At 40.7% G+C, this 23286-nt stretch overlaps 1 protein-coding gene across 1 annotated transcript in view; it reads left to right on the top strand.

Moving 5' to 3' along the window:
* ZDHHC2 (zDHHC palmitoyltransferase 2) overlaps nucleotides 1–23286 on the top strand; it is a 50426-nt gene that overhangs the window by 15478 nt on the left and 11662 nt on the right. The window contains exons 2-8 of the mRNA XM_087814128.1: nucleotides 6810–6836; nucleotides 8079–8173; nucleotides 13328–13448; nucleotides 14831–14900; nucleotides 15719–15751; nucleotides 18213–18333; nucleotides 20483–20615. Coding sequence (XP_087670254.1) covers nucleotides 6810–6836; nucleotides 8079–8173; nucleotides 13328–13448; nucleotides 14831–14900; nucleotides 15719–15751; nucleotides 18213–18333; nucleotides 20483–20615 — 600 coding nt within the window. The remainder of the gene's footprint in view (nucleotides 1–6809; nucleotides 6837–8078; nucleotides 8174–13327; nucleotides 13449–14830; nucleotides 14901–15718; nucleotides 15752–18212; nucleotides 18334–20482; nucleotides 20616–23286) is intronic.

Raw genomic sequence — 23286 nt, 5'->3', positions numbered from 1 at the left:
GATAGTTAATAATGAACACTTACAGCACATAGAGAGGGAATGAGGGGAATGAGTTATCAATGAGGGGTTCTCTGTCTCCTGCTCTGGTGGGAAATTGTGCCCCGAGGGGTCTGGAAAAGGGGGATCGGATCACTCTGATATTCCAAAGGCACGTCACTGTAGATGCAAAAAGACAGTAGACAGGCTCAGTTAAGGTAGAGACTGACCTTTGTCGTGGGAGATACGGGCCTAGGACATGACTACCTGCCATGACTCCCTTTTAGGAAGTTTTCGTTCAGACCATCCTGTGTTGTTTCTTGGGGTCTCTGAGTGTGTAAGGCGCCATGCAGGCTCCCCTGAGCTTGTCAGGTTAGCGTGTGGCCCCTTTTCATCCACAAAGCCTTCTCCTTACTCATTGTTTCTACCCTGAGCTACTTATCTGTCCTTGACAAAACAGTTCCTGTAAACCCCCTGATAAATGTATTTGTAGGGCGACCTTTGCCCGAGGTTTTTAAGTGTTGTTTTCTTCTAACACATCACAGTAGGACTGAAGATCATTTTAGAGCCAGAGGAGCCTTTAAGATAAAGTGCACATTTTTGTTTAAACAATAAAACTGAAGCACAGGTCGGCTGAATGTCATGACCAAGGTCACCCATGCTGGGTGGGAAGATTGGCCTGGAGTCCAGGTGTCCTGCCACCCGGCTGAATGCAGGTGCAGAGGCTCCAGGGAGGGACAGTGTCGGCATCATCACGAAGCAAGAGAGCCCCGAGATGCTGAGCCCCGGCACGAGAGGGGGCGCCTGTGAGCTGTGGGCAGTGAGAAGACGGGGCTGCAGTTGTCAGTAAATCACAGTGGCATGCGAGGATTACCAAGGAAAACAGTGTGAGAAAGACTTAAAAATGTAAGAAAAATAAAAAATGTACGTAGCTCTGAAAGGTTCAGGTTGGTGGTGCGCAGGCAGGCTGAACAGCCATCTCAGACGGCGAATAAAGAAAAATTAAATTTATTAAAAGGGGGTGGAGAGATCAAAGGGAAGGGCTACACAGCACCGAGCCAAAGGGTATTGGGTCCCTGATGGCAGCGAAAACATCACTTGGGGCAGTGACCCAAGGAAGGGCGTAGAAGACGCCCAGGAGAACCAAGGGCTACAGGAGAACCGAGGCTGGGCTGCTCTGGTTCACTGAGGAGTCAGAGAGAGAGAAGGGGGCCTTGGAGACAAGTTTAGGGGGTAAGCCCGGGATGAGCTGCCACTGCCCATTGCTCCCCTGGTTGCAAGTCTCTTGGGGACCCCAGCAAGGAAGAGGGGGAAGGAGATGGTGCTGGCTGCTCCCGTGGTGGGGAGCGGGCACTGGGTCCTTTATCCTGAGCCTGTTTGTCTCTCTCTTGCAGCTGGAAATCTTAGGGGAGGTCTCAGGGGAGAGTCTCAGTAGAATATTCACCGGCTTTCCAGGGGTGCTCTTTCAGGGTGTGGTCTCCACTGATCAGTCGGTGCCAGGGCAGGGGGTCATTAGTCCATGTGTCTGGTCCTGAGGCAGCCACAGCAGCCCCTTGTCTGGTTTCCCTGCTTATCTGGGCCTGGAGCTGAAATACAGCTGAGGCCTAGATGTTATCTTTAGGGAGGAACCCTCAGGGGGTCTAAAGCACCTGGCCAGGGACATGCTGAGGGAGGGTAGATTACCCTGGGGACGAGGTTCTTGTTTTCCCAGTTTCATCCCTTGCTAGGCATCCGGAGCTTCCTGCCCTGGTGAGTCTCTGTACTGAGTTTCTGTACTAGGGTTTCTGTACCTGGCCCATCTAACAAGATCTATTCTAAAGGAAATAAATTTAAAGATATTTGTTAGGAATAAAAGTATTCCTAATTTGTTAGAATTCAACTGGAAATATCAATTTGAATATCTATTTTTCTTAGGCCTGCCATTAAAATGGTCTGGCAGTGATGCCACCAGTATTCATGGGATGATTTCTTTTCTTTTTCTTTTTTTAAAATATATCTTTATTGATTTCAGAGAGAGGAAAGGAGAGGGGGAGAGAGAGATAGAAACATCAATGATGAGAGAGTCATTGATCGAGCCCACAACCCGGGCATATGCCCTGACTGGGAATCGAACCCCAATCGCCTGGATCCCAGGTCGACTGCTGAGCCACGCCCGGCCGGGCATTCATGGGATGATTTCTCGCCCCCCTCATACTGCCCAAGTTCTGATCTTAATACATTACCCAGGAACTAGAGCTGGGAAAGTAGCTGAAAGGACAAAGGATTGTTCTTCAGGGGGCTCCCCTGGCCAGTTCAGGCAGAGAATTCACTGGCTGTAGGACAGAGTGATTCAAACAGAGCTTATCTCACCCTGTTAGAGGAGGCTGAGTGGGAGAGCGAGGCGTGAGGGTGCGGGTGACCCTGGCCGGAGTGGTAGCAGCAAGATGCTTGGGGTGAGGGACCCATTGGGGTTGGTGGGGAAAGCAGGAGGGCGGGAGGGGGGTAGAGACGGTGCATTTGAATGATTGTTAAAGGGAGTTTTCCTGCAAAAGGGCCAGAAGTGGGATGGCAGCTACAGGCATGAGGTCGAAGGAGAGATTTTGTTGGGACAGGAGAAGGTTGAGCATATTTGTACTTATTTTTGCCTTAATCTTCTGAATCTGAGCTGCTTTTGTGATTAATTGGAAATGCTTTTTAAATTTTATTTTATATTTAAATTACAGTTTACATTCAACACTATTTGGTATTAGTTTTGTGTTAGCATAGAGGTTAGACAATCATATACTTTGCAAAGTGTTCCCCCCGATACTTCCAGTACCCACCTGGCACCGTACGTAGTTATTACAATATTATTGACTGTATTCCCAATGCTGTACTTTACATCCCAGTGGCTGCTTTGTAACTACTAATTTGTACTTCTTAATCCCTTAATTGAAAATATTTAATAACTCTGTCCTGGTTTTTTGTTTTGTTTTTTCAGTTAGTTTTAACTTCTAACTAAAGTGATTTCTCATAAACTTTAAGCTTTTTGATCACAGGGACACCGCCTCTTTATCAATTTATCCTCAACAGGGTAAATATAACATAGTCAGTGAATGTTTTCAATAAGTGAGTTACACAGAAGCAGAAAAAAATAGAGCCTGGCTATAAAGTATCCTTAAGACTCATTCATTAGAACCACGTCTTTGTTTCTGGTTCTCTCCATTCTCAGGCTGTATGTATGGTGCTAAGATGTATCTGGGCCAGACTCAGTTTGGAAACAGTGTAGTGGTTTTAGACAGAGGAGTTGCTGGTATGTGCAATATGAGTACATTATTCCTCCAAAAGAGGGAGTTTCAATTTGAAGGCAAGTTAAAGAAAATTCTGATTAAGAAAAGAAATAAAAAGGTCACAGCAATACACATTTGCAGCGAGAGTACCAAATTGTTCTAGCGGCCAATTATGTAACTGTTCTTTGCTAATTTAAGGGGGAAAGTTCATTTTTAAAAATCTACTATGAAAGCGTATCTTCCATCTGAAGTTTTAGATGTTATTTTTGTTCAAGCCAAGTTGGATCAAGAAACAGTCTGTCATCCTTCTGTATATTAGTGGTTATTACCTTGACCGACAGTCTCACTCTTCAGCTCTGGTTTTACCTGTTTTGTTTTTACACAAGGATTTCATAAGGATCAACATGGCAACAAAAAGTATCGCTCTTAACCATTCTGAACCAATCCAGCCTTTTCTCTAATGCTCCATTCTGTTTCTCAGAGAAGTGATTAGTGAGCGAGGAGGGGATTAGGCAGAAAGGGGACCCAGAAAACAACCGGCAACCCAAACTACCAGCCTTGCTGTATGCACAGTGGCTCCAGGTTCCAAGAGGAATCTTTAAAGGCCTTCATTTGCTCCTGGCAAACAGGAGCATCATCCCTGGTAAATGGTGATAATGTTCTATTCCCACTTTTCTCTCTCTCTGCACTATCAGTGCCAAGAAAATGCTGAAATTCCTTAGGATCTTAACAAGTCAGGGTCCTTGTTTTCTAGCTGCACTATAACTAATCTATAATCTGGGAAGAGTTTAAGTTCCAGAAGTATACTGGAAAGTTAGAAATCTTTAAATCTTAAAATGTTATCATTGTAGGCCATGGACCAGAAATAAATTAGGCTAATCCAAAATAAAATTAGACAAATAAATTTTTGAAATGAAAATTAAAATAGTGACCCACCGTGTTACTATTATATGTATTTAGATGATCACCCATTGTACAAATTGTAAATATTTCAGGTAATGATGCAGTGCTCTTATCCCCAAGAGTAAATTGCAACCTTTTCTTCCACAGTCGTTTAAAAACAAAAACATTTGCATTTGAAAATAGCACTGTACTTGGTGTATTTTTATAGTGAGAAAGGAAATGTTGAAATTGACAGTTCTGCTGAACTGAAAATTACAAGGTGACTTGCTGACGCGTAGGTTTACATGTTTGAGAGAACATTAGTGTCCTCAGCCTCACGAAAGTAGAGACCATGTATCTGTTAGTGACATAGGTCAATTTGAAAATTTTGATACTGTTATTTAATCATGATAAGCCACAGATTTTGCTAGTATATATTAAATCATTTGAAAGTAGTTATACACAACTGTATTTGCAACATAAGTAACACACGTGGGATTTCTGTCCATAATATCAAAAGCTCTCCATAAGTAAAAGAGATGTAAACTTAAGGAAATGGTAATTCAGTCAGGGAAGAGAGAAAAAAGCACCCTTCACCAGTAATCAGGGAAATCAGTGCTAAAACAGTGATTTTTATTTTTACCTAAGTTATCGACAGAAGGTAAAGATTTTTATGTTTATAGGAAATTGCACAGGCTCAGAATCTTTGTGGGGGTATAATTGACGCAGCCTTTTTGAACTTTCACATTTTATTCTATAAATGTTATTGGAATTATTTACCATAGGCATGCATCCATGTCCATGCATATAACTTGTTTAGTTGGAAAAAATAGAGCATCTGTGGATTTTGAAGTCATTTAGAGAAAAATGAGCTATGAAGGGAAGAAATAGCCTTTAACATGATGTCTTTCAATGCATATCAGGCAATAAGGTAGTGGTCCAGGTCAAAAAGATTATCAGTTCATACTAACTGTACGTTTTCCTTTTTAAATTTCATCTTGTTTTGCTTTGTTTTTTTCAATTCTGACAGCTAGAATCATGGGTTAGCAGATACATTTTCTTTAAAACACCAGCACCTCTGATGGTCCTTCAGGGTCGTTCATGAGGGTCGTTCATACGTAAATGTGCAAATGGAGTCAAATTGCCTTTCCAATTCTTTAGATTAGCTCCACTGAAGGATTGGAAATCTTGATCTGAGGAAGAGCTGCAGTCAGTTATGGAGCACTTTTGAAGGCTGGGAAGTCAGTGCCTAGAGAGAAATGCATCTAGGGTGGGGTTGGGTCAGATTAATAGACAGGCTCGCCTAGGCCTCTCCAGTCCTCAGACCAACCACTGCAGGGATTCTCTGAGAAAGTGAACTCTGACCCTCCAGCCTCTGATTTACAAGCAAACCTGTGGGACAGGCCATTTGTAAGTCAGAGTTCATCTGCGTCTGCCAGTCCGTTTTGGGGATCAGAATGTTAAAGGGAATTGAGAGCCTAGGAAGGAGCCTCATCGAGGTTGGTGAGAGATCTGGAAGTCGTGTATTTGGGCTTGAAGAGAACGTTTTTAAGGGAGGCACAACTTTAAGTATGTGAAGGTCTGTCATTTAGATTTTCTGTTTATGGCTACAGGTTGGAAGCGTAGAAGCCACAAAGAGGCTAACTTCAGCACAATAATCTTATAATTATTCTTAGAGCAATCTAATACAGGAATGGGCTGCTCTCCCAAACTGCGGGCTTCTGCTCCTCCAGAAATGCCTAAACCGACGTTCAGTAGCTCTCTTGGAAAGGAGGTTGGTTGGATCAGAAAACCTTTTTTCTTTTTTGCTTATGAAGTATGTTTTCTTTTTGCTTTTTAACTTTACCTTTATTGTTGGGTCAGGTAATCTTAAAAATCCCTCAGAACATGACCCTCTGATCCCAGTGCTGCTTAAGACAATGAAATTATATATCCCAGGACTGTACCCCTTTCAAAAGCCAAACAGGAACAGAAATACATAAATGAGCAGTCATATCTTTTGCTACAAGCGATCTAAACGGGACCTTCATGGAGGAGAAGACCAAATGAGAAACACAAGTAGCCAGTGCCGGTGCTCAGAAAGCTGCCTGGGTTACTACATTCAGTTTCTTGTCCCAGCTTGTTGTAGCTTTGCCGTCCCTGTGCTGATCTGGCTGCCACCTTGGGATACTTACGGCGGCCCCTAAGGCATGGCAGTTTCTCTGGCACCTTGCCTGGGCCCCTCATTATAGGTAGGGGGCAATGAGTCATCGGGCACAAGAACTGGCACTTAGAGGAATTGGAGTGTGTGGCATGGACACAACGTGTGTGTTTTTCTTTTTGGAGCGCTAACTAGGTGGTTGACAGCTTATCAACAACAACAAATGCCTCTGGAAGTGGAATAACCTGGAAAACAATGCTTTTATCTGAACTCTAGTTGGAAGGGGGGCTGAGAGAGCCGCTGGTTCTCTAGGAGCGAGACCCACGAGGCGCAAGGCTGGCAGGCTTTGTTTTCTGTGTGGGCGCCGGGCCTGACCTCGTCTCCCTCCACCCTCTCCACAGTGCTCAGCTCTCCTAAATGAACTTGAACTAATATTTAGAGGATGTGGGTATGAAGGGGAATCCAGTTATTAACCTACCTAGTGCCCTCTCTCCGTCAGGCCCTGTGCTTGCCAGCTGCTTCACATAACCTGTTTCCTCTCTTTTTTCTTTTCATTTCTACAGTATCCATGGAAAACATTGGGGAACAAGGTAAAATCTATTCTATTATGGTTTTAGATATAAAATCTTAAAAATCATTTGTAAAAGCAAGTAGAATGCACTTTGATCGGGTCGGGGTAAATAAATAATTCTTTAAGAATGGGGAGACGAGCTGGGGTTGAAGATGTCCCGTTCCTCGGCCCCCACACAGCCCTGGCAGACACTGGCCCGGATCTGCCCCCACACGGCCACCACAGTGCCAGGGGTCCTCCTGGCTCCAGTCAGAGAGCCTCCTGCTACGGGAATATCAGCAGCTTCCTGTTCTACCCCTTACCCGTGTCGCCTACATAATTCATGGACAATATCGTTGGCTCTAGTTATCTCACACTGATTCATGCCGTAATGGATAATTTAATTTTTAATGCTTCTATAAGCATGAGTATTATTCTTTTAAAAAGTTAGAAGTGCTACTAACGGTTTAAAATACCAAATATGCTGTATTTTAAATCAGCATGTTTTATTCAACCGGATCTCACAGAGTTGTTATGTATTAATGTATATTCCAGAATTAATTGCTGTCCCTGTATACAAAACTAACATTTTACATTCGCATAGTGCTTCAAGAATAAAATACCACACGAGCGTGTTTATATGTGTTACCTGAAAAAAAGTACCAGAAAGCTTTTTGTAACAGTTGCCCCATCTGGTAAATCAGACGCTTGAACTTCCGTTGGACAACATTGCTCTTCATCCAGATGGTTCTCTGTTTAGATGTGTTGTCACTGAAACAGTGGGGGCCAGCGGATTTGACCGGGGCTGAGCCAGGAGGCAAACGGCTTCTCACGTGGGAGCCGCTCTTGCTACGCTTTGTGAAGCCAAGTTCTTTAAGCCTGAACGTTTTGACATTTGTTTAAGGCTGTGTTTATTATTTGGAGTTGCAGGCGTAACTGCTCACTTTTGCAATTTAGGAAAGTTCCCTGGGAGCTGTTTTGCCAATAGATGGGCCTGTCTGCAGGTGGGAGGGCACTAATCATGGTCATAGATCTAATTATGCATTATTAGGGATTTTTTTTAAAAAAGCTCTTGGCTTTAGGTGTAAACATTTATTCATTGAGTTGTACCTATTTCGGTATGATAGAGATGAACTTCTTTACAATAATAAAAATTAATGTTAAAAATTCAGAATAAAATGAATTTTTTATAATGGGTAATTTTGGCGTTTTTAGAACAAGCAGATTGTTTGTGAGCGCCAGTGTGCATATCACGGTGGTAATTATGTTTCTCTCACTTTAGTTGTGTGCCTGGTTGCATATCATCTGCTTTTTGCAATGTTTGTCTGGTCGTATTGGAAAACTATCTTTACACTACCGATGAATCCTTCGAAAGAAGTAAGTGAAAATATTAGTAAAGTCATCCTAACGTTGGAAATCAATAATACCAATGTCTGAAGAATGGATTTTATGTCTTTTTATTAATATTGCAAACTTATTGAGTGTGATGGTTTTTTTAAATATTAACGTGTCTATTAGTAAATACTTGAATTTTCACTTGGTAAATATTAGTTTTACACTGGATGAGCATTATATTTCTTGTGTTAAATCTGTTATGTGTCCTAGTTGTACTTTAGACTTAGACATCAGGATGGATGGGCGGATAGATACAAAGTTAGATAGATGGAGCTGAAGGTAGACATGCTTCTGTTATAATTGTCATACTAATGGGTGTTGGTTGGCTGTTAGCCACCAAACAACAAAGTAATTATTTAACTAATCTGTATATTCAAAGTCTATAGCTAGGCCACAGCTGCCCAGTTTCCAGGCTTCTTCTATTTTGTTGCTCTGATAGGTGTAGCCTCCATTCCCAAGGTCACCTCTTAGCCTAATATGGCTGCTCTGGTTCCAGCCATCACGTCAACATTCCAGCCAACAGGCCAGAAAAAGTAAGAAAAAGGAGTAGTAGTCAATGTCCTTCTCTTTAAGGACACTTTTTGGAAGTTGCTGATGCCATTTCCACTTACACTTAGAACTTAGTTACATGGCCCTAATCTGTTTGCATTTTAACCATGTTAGAAGAAGGAAATATTGGGGGCCAACTAGCGGTCACAGCCACAGAAACTTTTAAGTAAAGTGATATGGTCAGATATACATTTCGAAAGATCATCCTGGCTATTTGTTTCTGGGTCTTTAATCCTGGTTAAATATTCTTGGAGCATGTCTTACACATTTTTATATCCTTGGTGTACTTAGTCCGGTACATGTTCGTTGAATAGAAATAAATTTTGTTCCAGTAATAATAGTGTGGTTTTAGTAGGCTGATCTTAAAAAAAAAAAAAGGTCTGGGCATCACTGTAAATTGTTTCCTGAAGGAACCTGTTTGAAATGCAGCTGTGGTGAAAAAGGCCAGTAAATACGCTATGTGACCTAGGAAGGGATATTAAAAACAAAGCCACAGTACTTGCACAGAATTAATGGTCTGCTTGGCCAGAATGTGTTAGATGCAGCCTTTTTTCCTTCTACTGGCTACTTTTTTTTTTTTTTCCCTACCCCTTTCTCTTCCCTCCTACCCTATTTACCTCTTCTCTATTGTCTCTCTTACCCCCATCCTGGCCTTGGTTGCATGTTTGAAGGAAATTGCTGACTTCTGCCGTGGGTGATCTCATCCACTGTGCTGATGATTATGACCTTCCCTGTGACCTCTATATTGAAATTTCCAAATGTGTTTTTACTCCTGACCTACCCCGTGAATTTCAGACATAATCTCCCTGCCAAACGTAGCTTCTTGATCATTCCACTGACGCCTCAAATATAACACATCGGAAACTGAATTCACCACCGTCTCCTTCCCCAGGCCGTGACTCAGCCGTGTCTCAGACCAGTTCATGGCCCTGACACCCATCACGTCGTTCACGCCAGAAGCTTGGCGGCCGTGCCAGATCCTCTGGCTTCCTCACCCCTCTGCCAGCATCCAAACTCTGCTGATGCTTTCAGCTCCTAATATTCCTTTTATAGTTCCAACTCCTTCTCCCCCCCCCCCCCCTTTATAATCATTGACTTAATTCAGGGTCTCAGGCCTCTCTTTTGTCTGAGACATTGCAGTCTTCTCCTATATGGTGTCACTGTTTCCAGTCTCGCTGACATTCCCTTCCCAGAATCCTGCAAAAATTCACCCCCCACCCTGAAGCCGGAGTGATCCGTCTGAAAACAAATGTAAGGCCTCCACTCTCCTGCTTGTACCTACTCAGCGACTCCACACATCCCACAGGGAGAAGCCATCTCCTTAGTCTGACAACAGTGACTCTTATCGACATTTCTGTCTTTCCAGCCTGGCCCGTGTGGCTTAGTGGTTGAACGTCGACTCATGAACCAAGAGGTCACGGGTTCAATTCCCAGTCGGGGCACATGCCCGGGTTGCAGGCTTGGTCCCCAGTAGGGGGCGTGTGGGAGGCAGCCAATGGATGTTTCTCTCTCATCAGTGTTTCTCTCTCTCCCTCTCCCTTCCTCTCTCTCTAAAATCAATAAAAACATTTTTTAAAAAATAAAAATTAAATTTCTGACTTCCCACTTTATACTCTAGTTGTTCTTAATTACATGTAGCTTCCTAGGCATATCATGCCATTATTTTCTTTCTAGAACATTCTTATCGCCTTTTTCATCCAAATAATTCTATTTTTTTTTGTACTGGCACCTCCTTCTTGGCCCCTTTGGTGGTCCCTCATCATGTCCTGAGCTCTAAAGCGTTGGATTTTCCCAGAGTTCAGTCTCTGGACCTCTCTCTGATTTATCTGCATTATGGTTTTATATACCATCTCATTCGTTACGGTAGCTTTCAAATTGATATCATTAGCCCGGCCCTCTCCTTTAAACTCCAGGCTCATTTGCAGCTACCTGTTTGGCGTCTCCTAGGAGCTTCAAATTCAACACCTGAAAGCAAGCTTCTGATGTCCCACCCTCGCCCCTAAGCCTCCTGTTGCTAAGGTTTCCCTGTCTCGGTAACGGCAGCTCCACTGCTCCAGTTGTTCAGAAAACCCTGGGGTCGTCCCTGGTGGCGTTTCTTCCCGCGGACCCCGGGAGTGTCCCCAGCGTGAGCCCGCGTGCCCGCCGCCCCTCTGCCCGGCTGCCGCGGTGCCCGCCGGCCCCGGGCTCTCGCACTGGCCCCCTCTGCGTATCTCCAGCGCGGCAGCCAGAGCCCTTCTTCCAGACCCAGGGCAGGTGTGTCACGTTCTCCTTCCCAGGACTGTCCTGTGCTGCCTGAGCCACCCGGAGTGAAAGCCTGGCCTCCTGCTGTCGCCGGAAAGGCCGGCGTGGCCCCACGCGCCTGTGTGGCCCTCTCAGCGCTGGGCCGCCACCTCGGCCTCCCCGCCGTCCCTCCCTCGGGGGCCTCGCAGCCTGCCGGTCTCCGTGGCCCGCGACAGCCTTCTCCTGCCTGACCATCTCCCTCCTTTCTTCCTGTCCGCCCCTGTTCAAGTGGCACTAATCTTGGCGGCTTTCCGTGACCGCCCTGTATACAATAGCAAAGCCGTCCTGTCCCCAGCGGCCCCGGTCCCCCCGCCCTTGCTGTGTTTTCCCCACAGCGCGTCGGTCTACAGCACAGTCCGGGTTTTATAACATCCCTAGAACATAGGCTCTGAAAGGCATGCGCCTTACCTGTGTTCGCGAACCCATCGCCGCTGTTAAACAAGTGTCTCAGCCGTGGAAGGCACTCAGGCAATGTTTGTTCACCAGCTGAAAGCAGAGCAGTTATGAGCAGAGGCGCGAGTTGGTGCTCGTAGCGTTGGCAGGACGTTGAAACGACTCCTGACTTCTCTCCGGTTGCGTGCGAGGTGATCGGCCGAGAACGAGGAGGGGGTCGGGTTGACTGAGGTTTGGGAGAGCAGAGAAGGTTTGGAATGTGGGTGGGTACAGTGGGAAAACGAAACGACACAAACGCAGAGGAAATAGCAGTGTCGGTGGGCAGCTGGGATACGGTGAAGTTACAGCTGCCCCAGGCTTCGTCGGATGATTTTTCCACAAAACACATGTTTACCCTATTTGATTCATATAACTGTGTGAGATAGATATTATTTATTACCATTTTTCAGATGTAACAATAGGCCCCAAACATTGTAAGATTTCTTCCTCAATATACAAGTGATATAACCATACCAAATTACACTTAGAAAATAGAAGGAAAAACATCCCATCCCACTAATTCAGTTTATATTCTGAATTTTTTTCTAGTTAATTTTTTTACATAATAGTCCATCATTGGCTTGTTTTCATTTTTAATAAAAGCATAATATTCCCACTGAAACATAAAAATTTACTCAGCTGCATCCGAACCTGGATTTTCAGGTTGATCCCAACTTTTCATATTATAGATAATGTTAACATGTTCGTACATGGGGCATTACCCATTTGGGGATTATTTCCTTAATATAAATTCTCATGTTGAATCACTAGATCAGGGAAATTTAAGTCACTTGCCAAATTATTTCCCAAAAGGACTGTAGAAATTTACATACAATGCTTCCAGTTTTATCAGACCCTTGGCGTTGCATGTTGTTATTAAGAAAACTGTTGCCAACTTCATAGGCAAACAAAGTTCTGTTTCAGTTGGCCCATGTTAGGTACTTGTGAGGTTATATTTGTTTTTGTTGTAAGTGAGAAACAACTAGCAAGAAGAAAATACAGTTGAGAGTTTTCTGTTTACTTGTTTTTAGATTCTAGTTTTTTTCTTAATTGGTATGTCCTTTTAAAATTATACTTTCCTTTAATCTAAAAACTGTATTTGAGCCCAGATCTTGGTTTTTAATACCATTCTTCAGTAAAAGGAAGGAGGACTCCTTGGAGAAACAGCTGATCCTAGAAGTAGAACAGGAAATATTCAGGATGAGCCAGGAGCACCTTATGGTCCCAGAAAGTAAGGAAGTTCAAACAGACTTTCATAGGACTTTAAACAGACTTTTAAAACTGTGGGTTTTTTATTATCATATTGGACCCCAAACAGATTTTCATTTTTCTCAACTAAGTATTTTTGAATTGGTTGGGCCAAATTGGCAGTATAAGTATAATTAATGATTAGTCTGTTTTGAGTGTTAGAATTCATGTAATAATTATTCGTAATTTAAAACTCACTCACATGAGAAAACGTGCATGATTTGCTTCTATTTTTGTTTCTAATGATATCCAATTGAAAAATGCATCTGTTGAGCCAAATCTGTTTCTTTTGCCATTTTATCTATTAATGTAACTAATATTCAGATAGAACTCTACAGTTTATAATGTACTTTTACATACTCTGTTCCTCTTGAGTTTAACAAACATCTGAGGAAGATGATATTATTATTATTATTATTATTATTATTACTATTACCCTGTTTTCTAGATGCATAAACTAATAACCTGTGAGGTTAACAGACCTGCCCAGATTTCAAGCTCTATTACCTCTCTGAATTTACATGCTATATACCATTACTATTTTATAAATGCCTTTTTCTGGGTTAGTAGATCAATATGTTATCGTTTCTTTGAAAATACTGATTGAAATTTAACTCTGTTCCACAGTTCCATCTCTCGTACGCAGAGAAAGAATTGTTGGAGAGAGAGCCGAGGGGAGAAGCCCATCAGGAAGTTCTTAGGCGAGCCGCCAAAGACCTTCCCATCTACACGAGGACCATGTCTGGAGGTAGAGGCCCGTGATCAGTGCTCGCACGGTGGCTTGTGGTGGCTGGGAGACAGCATATCTGTATATACTTGAAACTATCAAACGCTCATTGAGAAACATTGTGCCCTATCTCGGGCCGCTGTTAAATCTCTACTGCACAGTTCCGTAAACCACAGTGGGAGCATGAATAACAGTGGCACAGAGACCCCAGCCAAATCACAGGGACTGAACATCTATTCTGCCTGCTTGGTTGTGACTCTGTGAATTGCTGAAATCTTGATTTGTAGTAGTATCCATTTTTAGTTTTAATTATAGACCTTCCTATTCTAATTTAATTTAATAATTTAATTATTTAAGGAAGCAATATCTATAATGAGCATAACATTGATAATTTTACATACCTTTAAAACAGCAGTTATACAAATTATATAAAATCTAAGTAAGGTATTGGTACAATTTTTCTTCTTTAAAATTTATGGTAATTTTTTAAGAAATGCAACTCAAGATCTCTTTTAGTTGGGTCAGATTTTTAAGATGACAGCTTGTCTTAAAAACTAGCACACATGGACTATTGACACTTGCCTACCAAGATTTACCCAGGAACTTTGTAACTTTAGACTTGTGCTACTCGTTTGGGTGGCCACTAGCCCCATGTGGCCATTGAGCACTTAATGTATTTCTAAAAATATGTTTTTATTGATTCAAGAGAGAGAAGAGTGGAGAGGGACCAACATAGAAACACTAATGAGAGAGAAACTTCTATCGGCTGCCTCCTGCACGCCCCCAACTGGGGATCAAGCCCGAAACCCAGGCACATGCCCTGACCGGGAATCGAATCGGTGACCTTCTGGCGCCAAGGAAGACGCTCAGCCAGCTGAGCCACGCTGGCCAGGGAAGCCACTGAGCACTTAAAATATGGCTAATCCAAACTGAGATGTGCTTTAAGTGTAAAATACACAACTGACTTGAAAGACTTAGGATGAAAAGGAGAATGTGACCTACCTCATTACTATTTTATATTTACATTTGTTTTTAACTCACTTTAAAATCATAATTGAATCCAACTCTAAGTCACACGCCATTTTTTCCTGTTTTCTAAGTCTCTGATTTAATACTGTGTCACCCGTCCTATCCCACAAAGCCAGAGATGTGCTGAGGTTCAAGTTCAAGACTATTTACCCTCTGTAAACCTGAGCAAACTGGGGAAGCCTGAGCCCCCTGTGAATGAATCACTGCACACGTTTCCAAAACCGGTTACTGACGGTCACGGTACCAGGTAGAGAAACCTGCCTCTGCATTTCTGCGGCAGTCTTTGACCCGGTGCCCTTGACCCGGGGGATTAAGGGAAGGGGCGGAAGCGTAGGCCTGTCAGTCGAAGGCTGAGTGGAGCTTTTTGTTCCTAGCAATCCGGTATTGTGACAGATGCCAACTTATAAAACCAGACCGCTGCCATCACTGTTCCGTCTGTGATAAGTAAGAAAACCTTTTATTTCTAAAATGTTTACATGCTAGTGGTCTTTTTATTGAATATGTTTCTTTTTTTTCACTGTTTCCCAGATTGTTCCCTTTCCTCCTGATTCATGTTCTCACACCTTTATTTAGGAAACATAATTGGCATGTTCACTTGCATTAGCAACGAGCGTGGTTTAGGGCCAAAATCAGTCGTCCCTTTTCCCCCAGATTCATGCTGACGTGAATGAAGTGCATGATTTTTAGCACCTCAGACTTGGCTAGTTTGATTTAGTAAATAGTTCCTCTGTGACTCTTTCCCATCTTTATAAGATAACTAATTGACTTTGTGACAGTCAGATGTTCTATATTTAGTATAACCACAAGAACACTACTTCCCGGCTTAAGGATTGAGATGAAAGGAAAAGTCTTACTTAGACTTTCTGTAAGTCTGTTGACACTTAGCACTTTCTTTAGCATAAGATAATTGTATATTAACACACTGCATTGTTTTTAGATGTTAAAGCATGTTATATTTTGAATTAAAACTTCTGTTAATGCATCATAACTGGAATTGCTATTGTCTTTGTTTTAGACAAGGACTTTTGCTATTATTCAATTTTTAAAATTAATTATTAATTAAATTTATTGTTGATACTATTACAGATAGTCACCCATTTCCCCTCTCCCCCTTTACCTACCTCCGTCCAGTCCCTGCCCCCTCCTATTATTTAATTTTTAGATAAACAAATAACTTAGATAAGTAAATATATATATTTATAATTTAATGGGACTAAATTTTTATGGGGTGTTGAGTTTTGTGTATGTATGGTTCTTTTTAGATGTATTTTGAAGATGGATCATCATTGCCCATGGTGAGTCTGGCTCTATGCTTAAACAAATTTCTGTCCCTTATAACTTAATAAATGGAATAATTTATCTATTTAAATCTTCTTATAAATGAAATCTTACCTTAGCTGACTTAGGAGGTACTTTCAGATTTAATTTTTGATATTTGCTTAATTAATTCAAAACAATCTTTATTTGGGAGAATGTACATGAAATTAAAACCAGTAGCTTAACAATTTAAAAGTTAATTTCTCATATTTGCTCAGAACAAATGGTTTTCTTTGTATGCACATGCATAAACATAGAAATTCAAAGATATTCCCAGAAATTACACCAAAATGTACATATAAACACAATACCTCACTGGAAGTTGCTGATAATTAATTCATCTAAAGCTTTAACAGTTTATTTTACATAAAACTTGGCATTAAGGAGTAGAAGAACAAATATGCAAATACACACATATGTTGAAATAAGGGTTTCCACTTAGGATTCGTTAGTATTTAAGAAAGTATTTCTGAGTCATGAAATTAGGTGTCCTCATAGAGGATTCTTTGAAAATCTAATTAACTAAAGGAGGCCGATGTTTCCACCCTTCCCTCTACTTTCTCACCCCGATGCGCACGTACTTTTGACAATCCCACCGAGGCTGCCAGCCAGGTTGGGTTTGGATCTTAAGCACGATTGTGCCACGAGCCTTATCTTCTTTCAGGGGTGGCACTAGGGAAAGCTGTGCCAGGTGTAGGTTGAAGCACAGACATGCAGGGAATGAAGGCCTTAGTTGCAGGAACAGGAGGGAGATGCCAGGGTCGCTGTCTTCTGTGCCCCTCTCCAGGATACCTTTTCCTTCTGTCCATGCAGACTTCCTCCTTGAACAGGTTAAGGCTCCTTAACTCCTGGGAGAGTGATGTTCTCCTCAAAAGAGGTCGCAGTAAATAACCTCCGTTTTGCATTAATTTTCATACAATGTGAGCCCACAATTTTTAGCTTTTTTATGAATGTAAAACAAGATCCTTAAGTTCCAAAATGATAAAAGCTAATGCTATCCCCTTTGCCTTATATTATTTGAGATCAGAAATATAAACATTTTCTTTTTCCCACCAAATTTCCGGTTTACTCATAGGCCAAGTCAACGTTTGCCTTTAAAATTTTTTTATTGTAGTAAAAGCACTTCCCTGAGCTCCGCCCTCTCCAGTTTTGAAGCGTGCACTCGGCGCTGCTCACTAGAGGCAGAGTTGCACCGCAGGCTCCAGAACGGGCTCATCCAGTACAGTGAGCAGACATTTTTCATACCAACAGTGTCACTTTCAGTCTAGAAAGAAAAATGCTTCCGTCTATTAGCAGAGTCAGTAGAGGGCGAGACTGCTGGACCGACGTCAGAGCAGGACCCCGACCGAGGGCAGGAAGCACCAGGTGTGTGCACTATGCGCGGGCTTATCGGGCAGCTCACGGGGCTCGCTCAGCCAGTGCAGCTGTCAGCCGGTTTCGCTTAGGTGCTGCTGAAACCTTTACACACGATTATCCGGTGATCCCCTTGTCTATGAAAAGGGGAAACCAAGTCTTCGATAGATAGAGTGTGACTGTGAAGTATGAGGGCCATTTGTATTTATGTTTATTGATGGAATAGCTTGAATCGCAAACATGCCTGTGTTATGCTGACGGCATGCAAGGAGTAGCTGAAGATGTTCATCTAATTTGGGAAAACCTGAAATATGTTAAATCACTTAACCGTAATTGGAAATCAGACCCAAAGGTAACATAGAAAAAGAACTGAGTAAATTCCTCGTAGCTGCCTAACGGCATTAGGTTTCTAACAAGTTCTGTGCTTTCAGGCATGTGCTTATTTGTAGAATTGGACATGAAATGCAGTTGATTCTTGAACAACGTGAGGGTTCGGGGCGCTGACCCCTGCGCAGTTAAAAGCCCAGGAATAACTTTTGACTTCCCAAAACATCAGTTGTCCCTCGGCATCCACACGGGATTGGACCCCTGCAGATGCCAAACTCCATGGAGACTCGAGTCCGTTATAAAAATGGCATCGAACAGTGAGCAGGGTCGGCCGTTCGCGTCTGCGGATTCCCAGTCGTGTTGAAAATGCTGTTTTCAACCCACAGTTGGTTGAATCCATGGATGTGCAACCTGGGGATACGGAAGGCCGGCTGTATAGTTATTGAAAACAATCTGTGCGTGAATGGCCCTGCGCAGTTCAAGCCCATGTTGTTCAAAGGTCAACTGTATGGTTATATGGTTCATGATTGATTAAAGCAATATTACATGTCAAATTTGAAAAAGCTAAACACAGAATTCCTTTTTAGGGAAGTGGATTTTTTAAATATTTGTATGTATAAAGAAATCTTGAGAATTACACTTAAGAAATGCCAGTACACTTTAAATGACAGGAAACTAAACACTGTGTTACGGTCCGACACGTGTATGCCTATGTTGAAAATGTAAAACTCATCGAAAATGTTTTTGTTCTGTCAACAGGGTGAACAATTGTGTCGGATTTTCAAATTATAAGTTTTTCCTCCTTTTCTTGGCTTATTCCCTGCTCTACTGCCTTTTTATTGCTGCTACAGATTTACAGTATTTTATCAAATTTTGGACAGTAAGTCATTACCTTGTTGACTTTTTTTGGTACAAAAAAATATATAATACGGATTTTTCATTAGCGAGTTATTTCAGACACTGATTTCGTAGAATTGAGCTCATCTATACATAGTCAGTAGTAGTTATTTGCAGATTCTGTATTTGTGAATTCACGCCTTGCTAGCATTTCTGTCACAAAATCGGTGCTCACGGACCTCTTGTGGTCATTTGCAGCCATGCACAGAGTGGCTAGAGATTTGCATGGCCCTGTGTGCGCATTTCCAGTTGAATCAAACAAGGAGACTCAGCCTTCTTGTTTCAGAACTCATATTGTTACACAGTGTGCTTCTCAGTCTATTTAGTGCCATGTTTTTTTGCATTTTTGTGCTTTTTGTTGGTCATTTCTCTGTTTAAAATGGTCTTCAAGCTTAGGGCTGAAATACTGTCTAGTGCTTCTGAGCACCCGTGTGATGTGCTCTATGGAGGAAATATGTGTGTTGGATAAGCTTCCTTCTGGCATGAGTTATAGTGATGTTGGGTGTGAGTTCTGTGTTAATGAATCAACAATAAAAAGTACGTTTTCAGTAATGTGTCTTTAAGCACAAACATGCAGAAAACCAGGTTATAAATAGGTCAGTTGACAAAAGTGCTGTGACCAGAGGCTTGCAGGAACCTAACCCTGTTTTTGCCCCTGGGAGGAATTCAGAGTTCATAGAACACAGCCGTATAGAACACAACCACTGAGAATGACAAGAGTTCACTGTATAAGAAGGTTTGTTTTTTTAGTAGTTAAAAATAGAAGGGTTTTTTATGTGTAAAAAGATTATTTTAAAAACTATTATATTTGTAATGCCCCAAATTTTTATTAGGTATTGCTTGATTAGGCCTTAGTTAACTCACTTGTTTTCTGCACTATTTATTTTAAGTGCAAGCAAAACAAAGTTAAAATTGAGTATTTTAAATAGCCAAAGATACTCCTCGTGAACACCAAACAGTGGTAAAAACTAGTTATCCTCTGCCAGAATTGCTTTATTATTTTCATGAAATTATTCTTTATTATGGTAAGACTTTATGAATTGCTAGATCATTTATGTGGGATTTTAAACACATTCCGTTCCAAAAGTTTATTGAATGGCTACTATGTGCCCGTTACATTGCTAAGCACTGGGAATACCCACGCGTGTGGACATGCTCCCAGCATTCAAGTACACGTCCAGAGTCCAGCTTGAAGAATGATCCCCAACGAATGTCGGACAGAATGTCACCCCGCTGCTCCTTATTTCTGTGAATGGTTTTAGTTCCAACCACAAATACATTCGTAAAGGAATGACCAGAGTTTTCACTGTGAGGACTCTGCTGTCAGAAGCTATTGGTGAGATCCTGTGACCTGTGTCAACCTGACAGATACTGCAGGGCATTGAAACACTATGACCTTCTATCAGAAGGAGACGCCTCCTAGCAGCTCCGGTGCTTCACTGTGTGTCCGTAGCCCCAACCCTGCTATTCTAGATGGAGTCCAGGTCTCCTTGGACTGTACATGCAGTGCGAGTCAAACTGGCTTTGCTTTGAGATGGCCTGCTGTATCCCATGGCACTGTAAGGCTCACATTGGACAGGTGTCATGCTCTAGTGTTAACCTTTCCTAAGATGCTCTTATTTACATAGCCTGAAGCATTGCTGTGGATGTGTTGCTCTGTGTGGTGTTGTAATTGATGCTGCTTGTAGTAAAGTAAAACATCAGTGAATATAGCAGCTACATTGTGCCAATTAACCTTCATCTTCTGGCACTTTAATAAAATTACTTAATCATTTATAAATCTGTAGTATGTTAACAAAACATATTCAAGTAGTAAATTCCAAAGTAAATTTTATAGTTCCTTTTATCTTGCTTCTGTTACAGTTTACACACATATTACCACGGTTTTTCTATGATTCAGTTAATAGAAAAGCAAAATAAATATCCCAAGCTTGAATATCTTTTCCATATATATTCATATTCTAATAAACATTTATTTTAGTCTGATGCTATATATATTTTTCTCAAAGTTTTAACATAAAGCCATGTATCTTTCTCCATATCTAAATTTAAGCAAAAAACAATCTTACTTATAAAATAGGGGAATACTTATCCCTTTGACAAAGCATTTCATTTTCTTCCTTTCTTTATAGAATGGTCTACCTGATACTCAAGCCAAGTTCCATATTATGTTTTTATTCTTTGCCGCAGCTATGTTTTCTGTCAGCTTGTCTTCTCTGTTTGGCTATCATTGTTGGCTAGTCAGCAAAAATAAATCTACATTAGGTGAGTATGCAATTATTGTAGTTAAAAGAACTTAAGTACATGAATAGATATTCATCACACATTGCCATATGATTAAATGTCAACCTGTTCTGAAGTGGTAAAAATCATTCTTACTACCCACATTGTTTTGTGGGATGTGACTTAGACACAAACAGATTCACTCATTCCATATGTTTTTGACCGTTTATTGTATGTAAAGCATTGTGTATATTCAGTGGTGAGCAAGGGAAGAATAGCTTGGTGAGGGGCATAGAAAAATCAATAACGAAACATAAAAGTAATTACAACATGCAAAGTGCTTTAAAGGAAACAAACAGGATGCTGAGGTATAAATCAAGGGCTAAGGGTGGTAGAAGGGTACCTGTTTAGGTGAGTGATCAAGGAAGAGCTCACCAAAATAAAACATATTTAACCTAGAAGTCAGTCATGGAAAGAGCCAAAACGTCTCAGGCAGAGAAAACAATGTGTTCAAAAGCCCAACAGAGGTGGGATGCTGCAAAAGCAGTGCTTAGAGGAAAATAATTATATAGCTATAAACGCTTACATTAAGAAAGAAGAAATATCTCAAATCAATAAGTTTACACCTTAAGGAAATATAAAAAGAAGAGCAGAGTTATCCCAAAGCCAGCATAAGTTAGGAAATAGTAAAGATTAGAGGGGAGATAATGGGAGAAATAGAGAATTTAAAAATAGAAGATCAGTGACATCAATAGTCTGTTCTTTGAAAACAACAAATTTTACAAGCCTATAGCTAGAAAGAAAGAAAAAGAGAAGTCCCAAACTATGAAAATCATAAATGAAAGTGGGGACTACCAATTTTATATAAATAAAAAAGGATTATTAGAGAATACCATGAACAACTGTACATCAAAAAAAAAAAAAAATAGTCAACCTAGATGAAATGTACAAATTTCTAGAAACACACAAACTACCAATCTCACTCAAGAAGAAATAAAAAATCTGAATAGACCAATAGCAAGCAAGGAGGTTGAAACAGTAATCAGAAACTTTCCAACAAAGAAAAGCCAAGGACCGGAGGGCTTCACTGGTAAATTCTACCAAACATTTAAGAGAGTTAACACCAATTCTTCTAAAACTCTGCCAAAAATTAGAAGGAAATACTTTGTAACTTATTCTGAGGTCAGCATTGCATTAATACCAAAGACAGAGAAAGACATCACAAGAAAACTACAGACCAATATCCCTTATGAACATCGATGTAAAAATCCTCAATAAAATACAAGCAAACCAAATCCAGCAGCATATTAAAAGGACCATATACCATGACCAAATAAGATATATTTCAGGAATACAAGGATGGTTCAATATTCAAAAATCAATCAGTGATAATATATCACATTAATAGAATGAAGGGGGAAAAAATACATGATTATCTCAACTGATACAGAAAAGGCATTTGACAAAACACAATACCTTTCATGATAAAAACACTTAACAAACTAAGACTAGAAGAGTACTTCTTCAGTCTGATAAAGGGCTTTATGAGAACCCCACAACTGATATTATGCTCATTGGTGAAAACTGAAAACCTTCTCTTTAAGATTAGGAACAAAACAAGGATGCCCTCTTTCTCTGCTGCTTTCAACACTGTACTGCAAATTCTAGCTAGAGAAATTAACCAAGAAAAAGAAATAAAGATATCCAAATAGGAAAGAAAGCATTGAAACTATCCTTTTTCACAGATTACATGATCTTATAGGTAGAAAACCTTAAAGAATCCACAGTAAAAACATAGCTAATAAATAAAATCTGAAAAGTTGATGACACAAGATCAACATGCTTTTAAAAAATCAGTTGTATTTCTATACATTAACATACCATCCAAAAAATTAAGAAAACAATTTCATTTACAAAAGTATCCAAAATAATAAAATACCTAAGAATAAACTTAATCAGGGAGGTACAACACTAGGAGACTGAAACCACAAAGCATTGCCGAAAGACATTAAAGACCTAAGTAAATGGTAAGATTTCCTATGTTCATGGATTAGAAAACTTAATATTGTTAAGATGGCAATACCAGCCAAAGTGATTTTCAGATTCAGTACAATTCCTATTATAATTTCGATGGTCTTATAGAAATAGAAAAGCCGATCCCCACATTCATATGGAATTTCAAGGGCCCCAAATAGTGAAAACAATATCCACCAAAAAGTAAAACAAAGTTCTTACTGTTTTCAGAGCTTACTACAACTTTACAGTGATCAAAACAGTATTGTACTGGTATAAGGATAGAGATATTGACCAATGGAATGGAACCGAGATTCCTGAACTAATACATCTTTGGCCAATTGATTTTCAACAAGGGTACCAAGACCATTCAATGGGGAAAGAATAGTATCTTTAACAGATGGTACTGGGACAACTGTATATCTACATGCAAATAAATGAGGTTGGTCCCCTACCTCACACCATATACAAAAAATGAACTCAAAATGGTTCAATGACCTAAGTGGGAGAACTAAAACTATAAACTCTTAGAAGAAAACATAGGGATAAATCTTCAGAACCTCAAGCATGGCAATGAATTCTTATATATAATACCAAAAACATGAGCAACAAAAGAAAAAAAAAGTATCTTATTTCAGAATACGTGTGGGACAATTAAATTTTAAATCATCAAAAGTACAGTAAATGAATTGTTTCTAGA

Source organism: Miniopterus natalensis, chromosome 2 (genome assembly GCF_054644295.1).
Source record: "Miniopterus natalensis isolate mMinNat1 chromosome 2, mMinNat1.hap1, whole genome shotgun sequence".
Classification (NCBI taxonomy): Eukaryota; Metazoa; Chordata; class Mammalia; order Chiroptera; family Miniopteridae; genus Miniopterus; species Miniopterus natalensis.
This window is presented reverse-complemented; position numbering and strand designations above follow the sequence as displayed.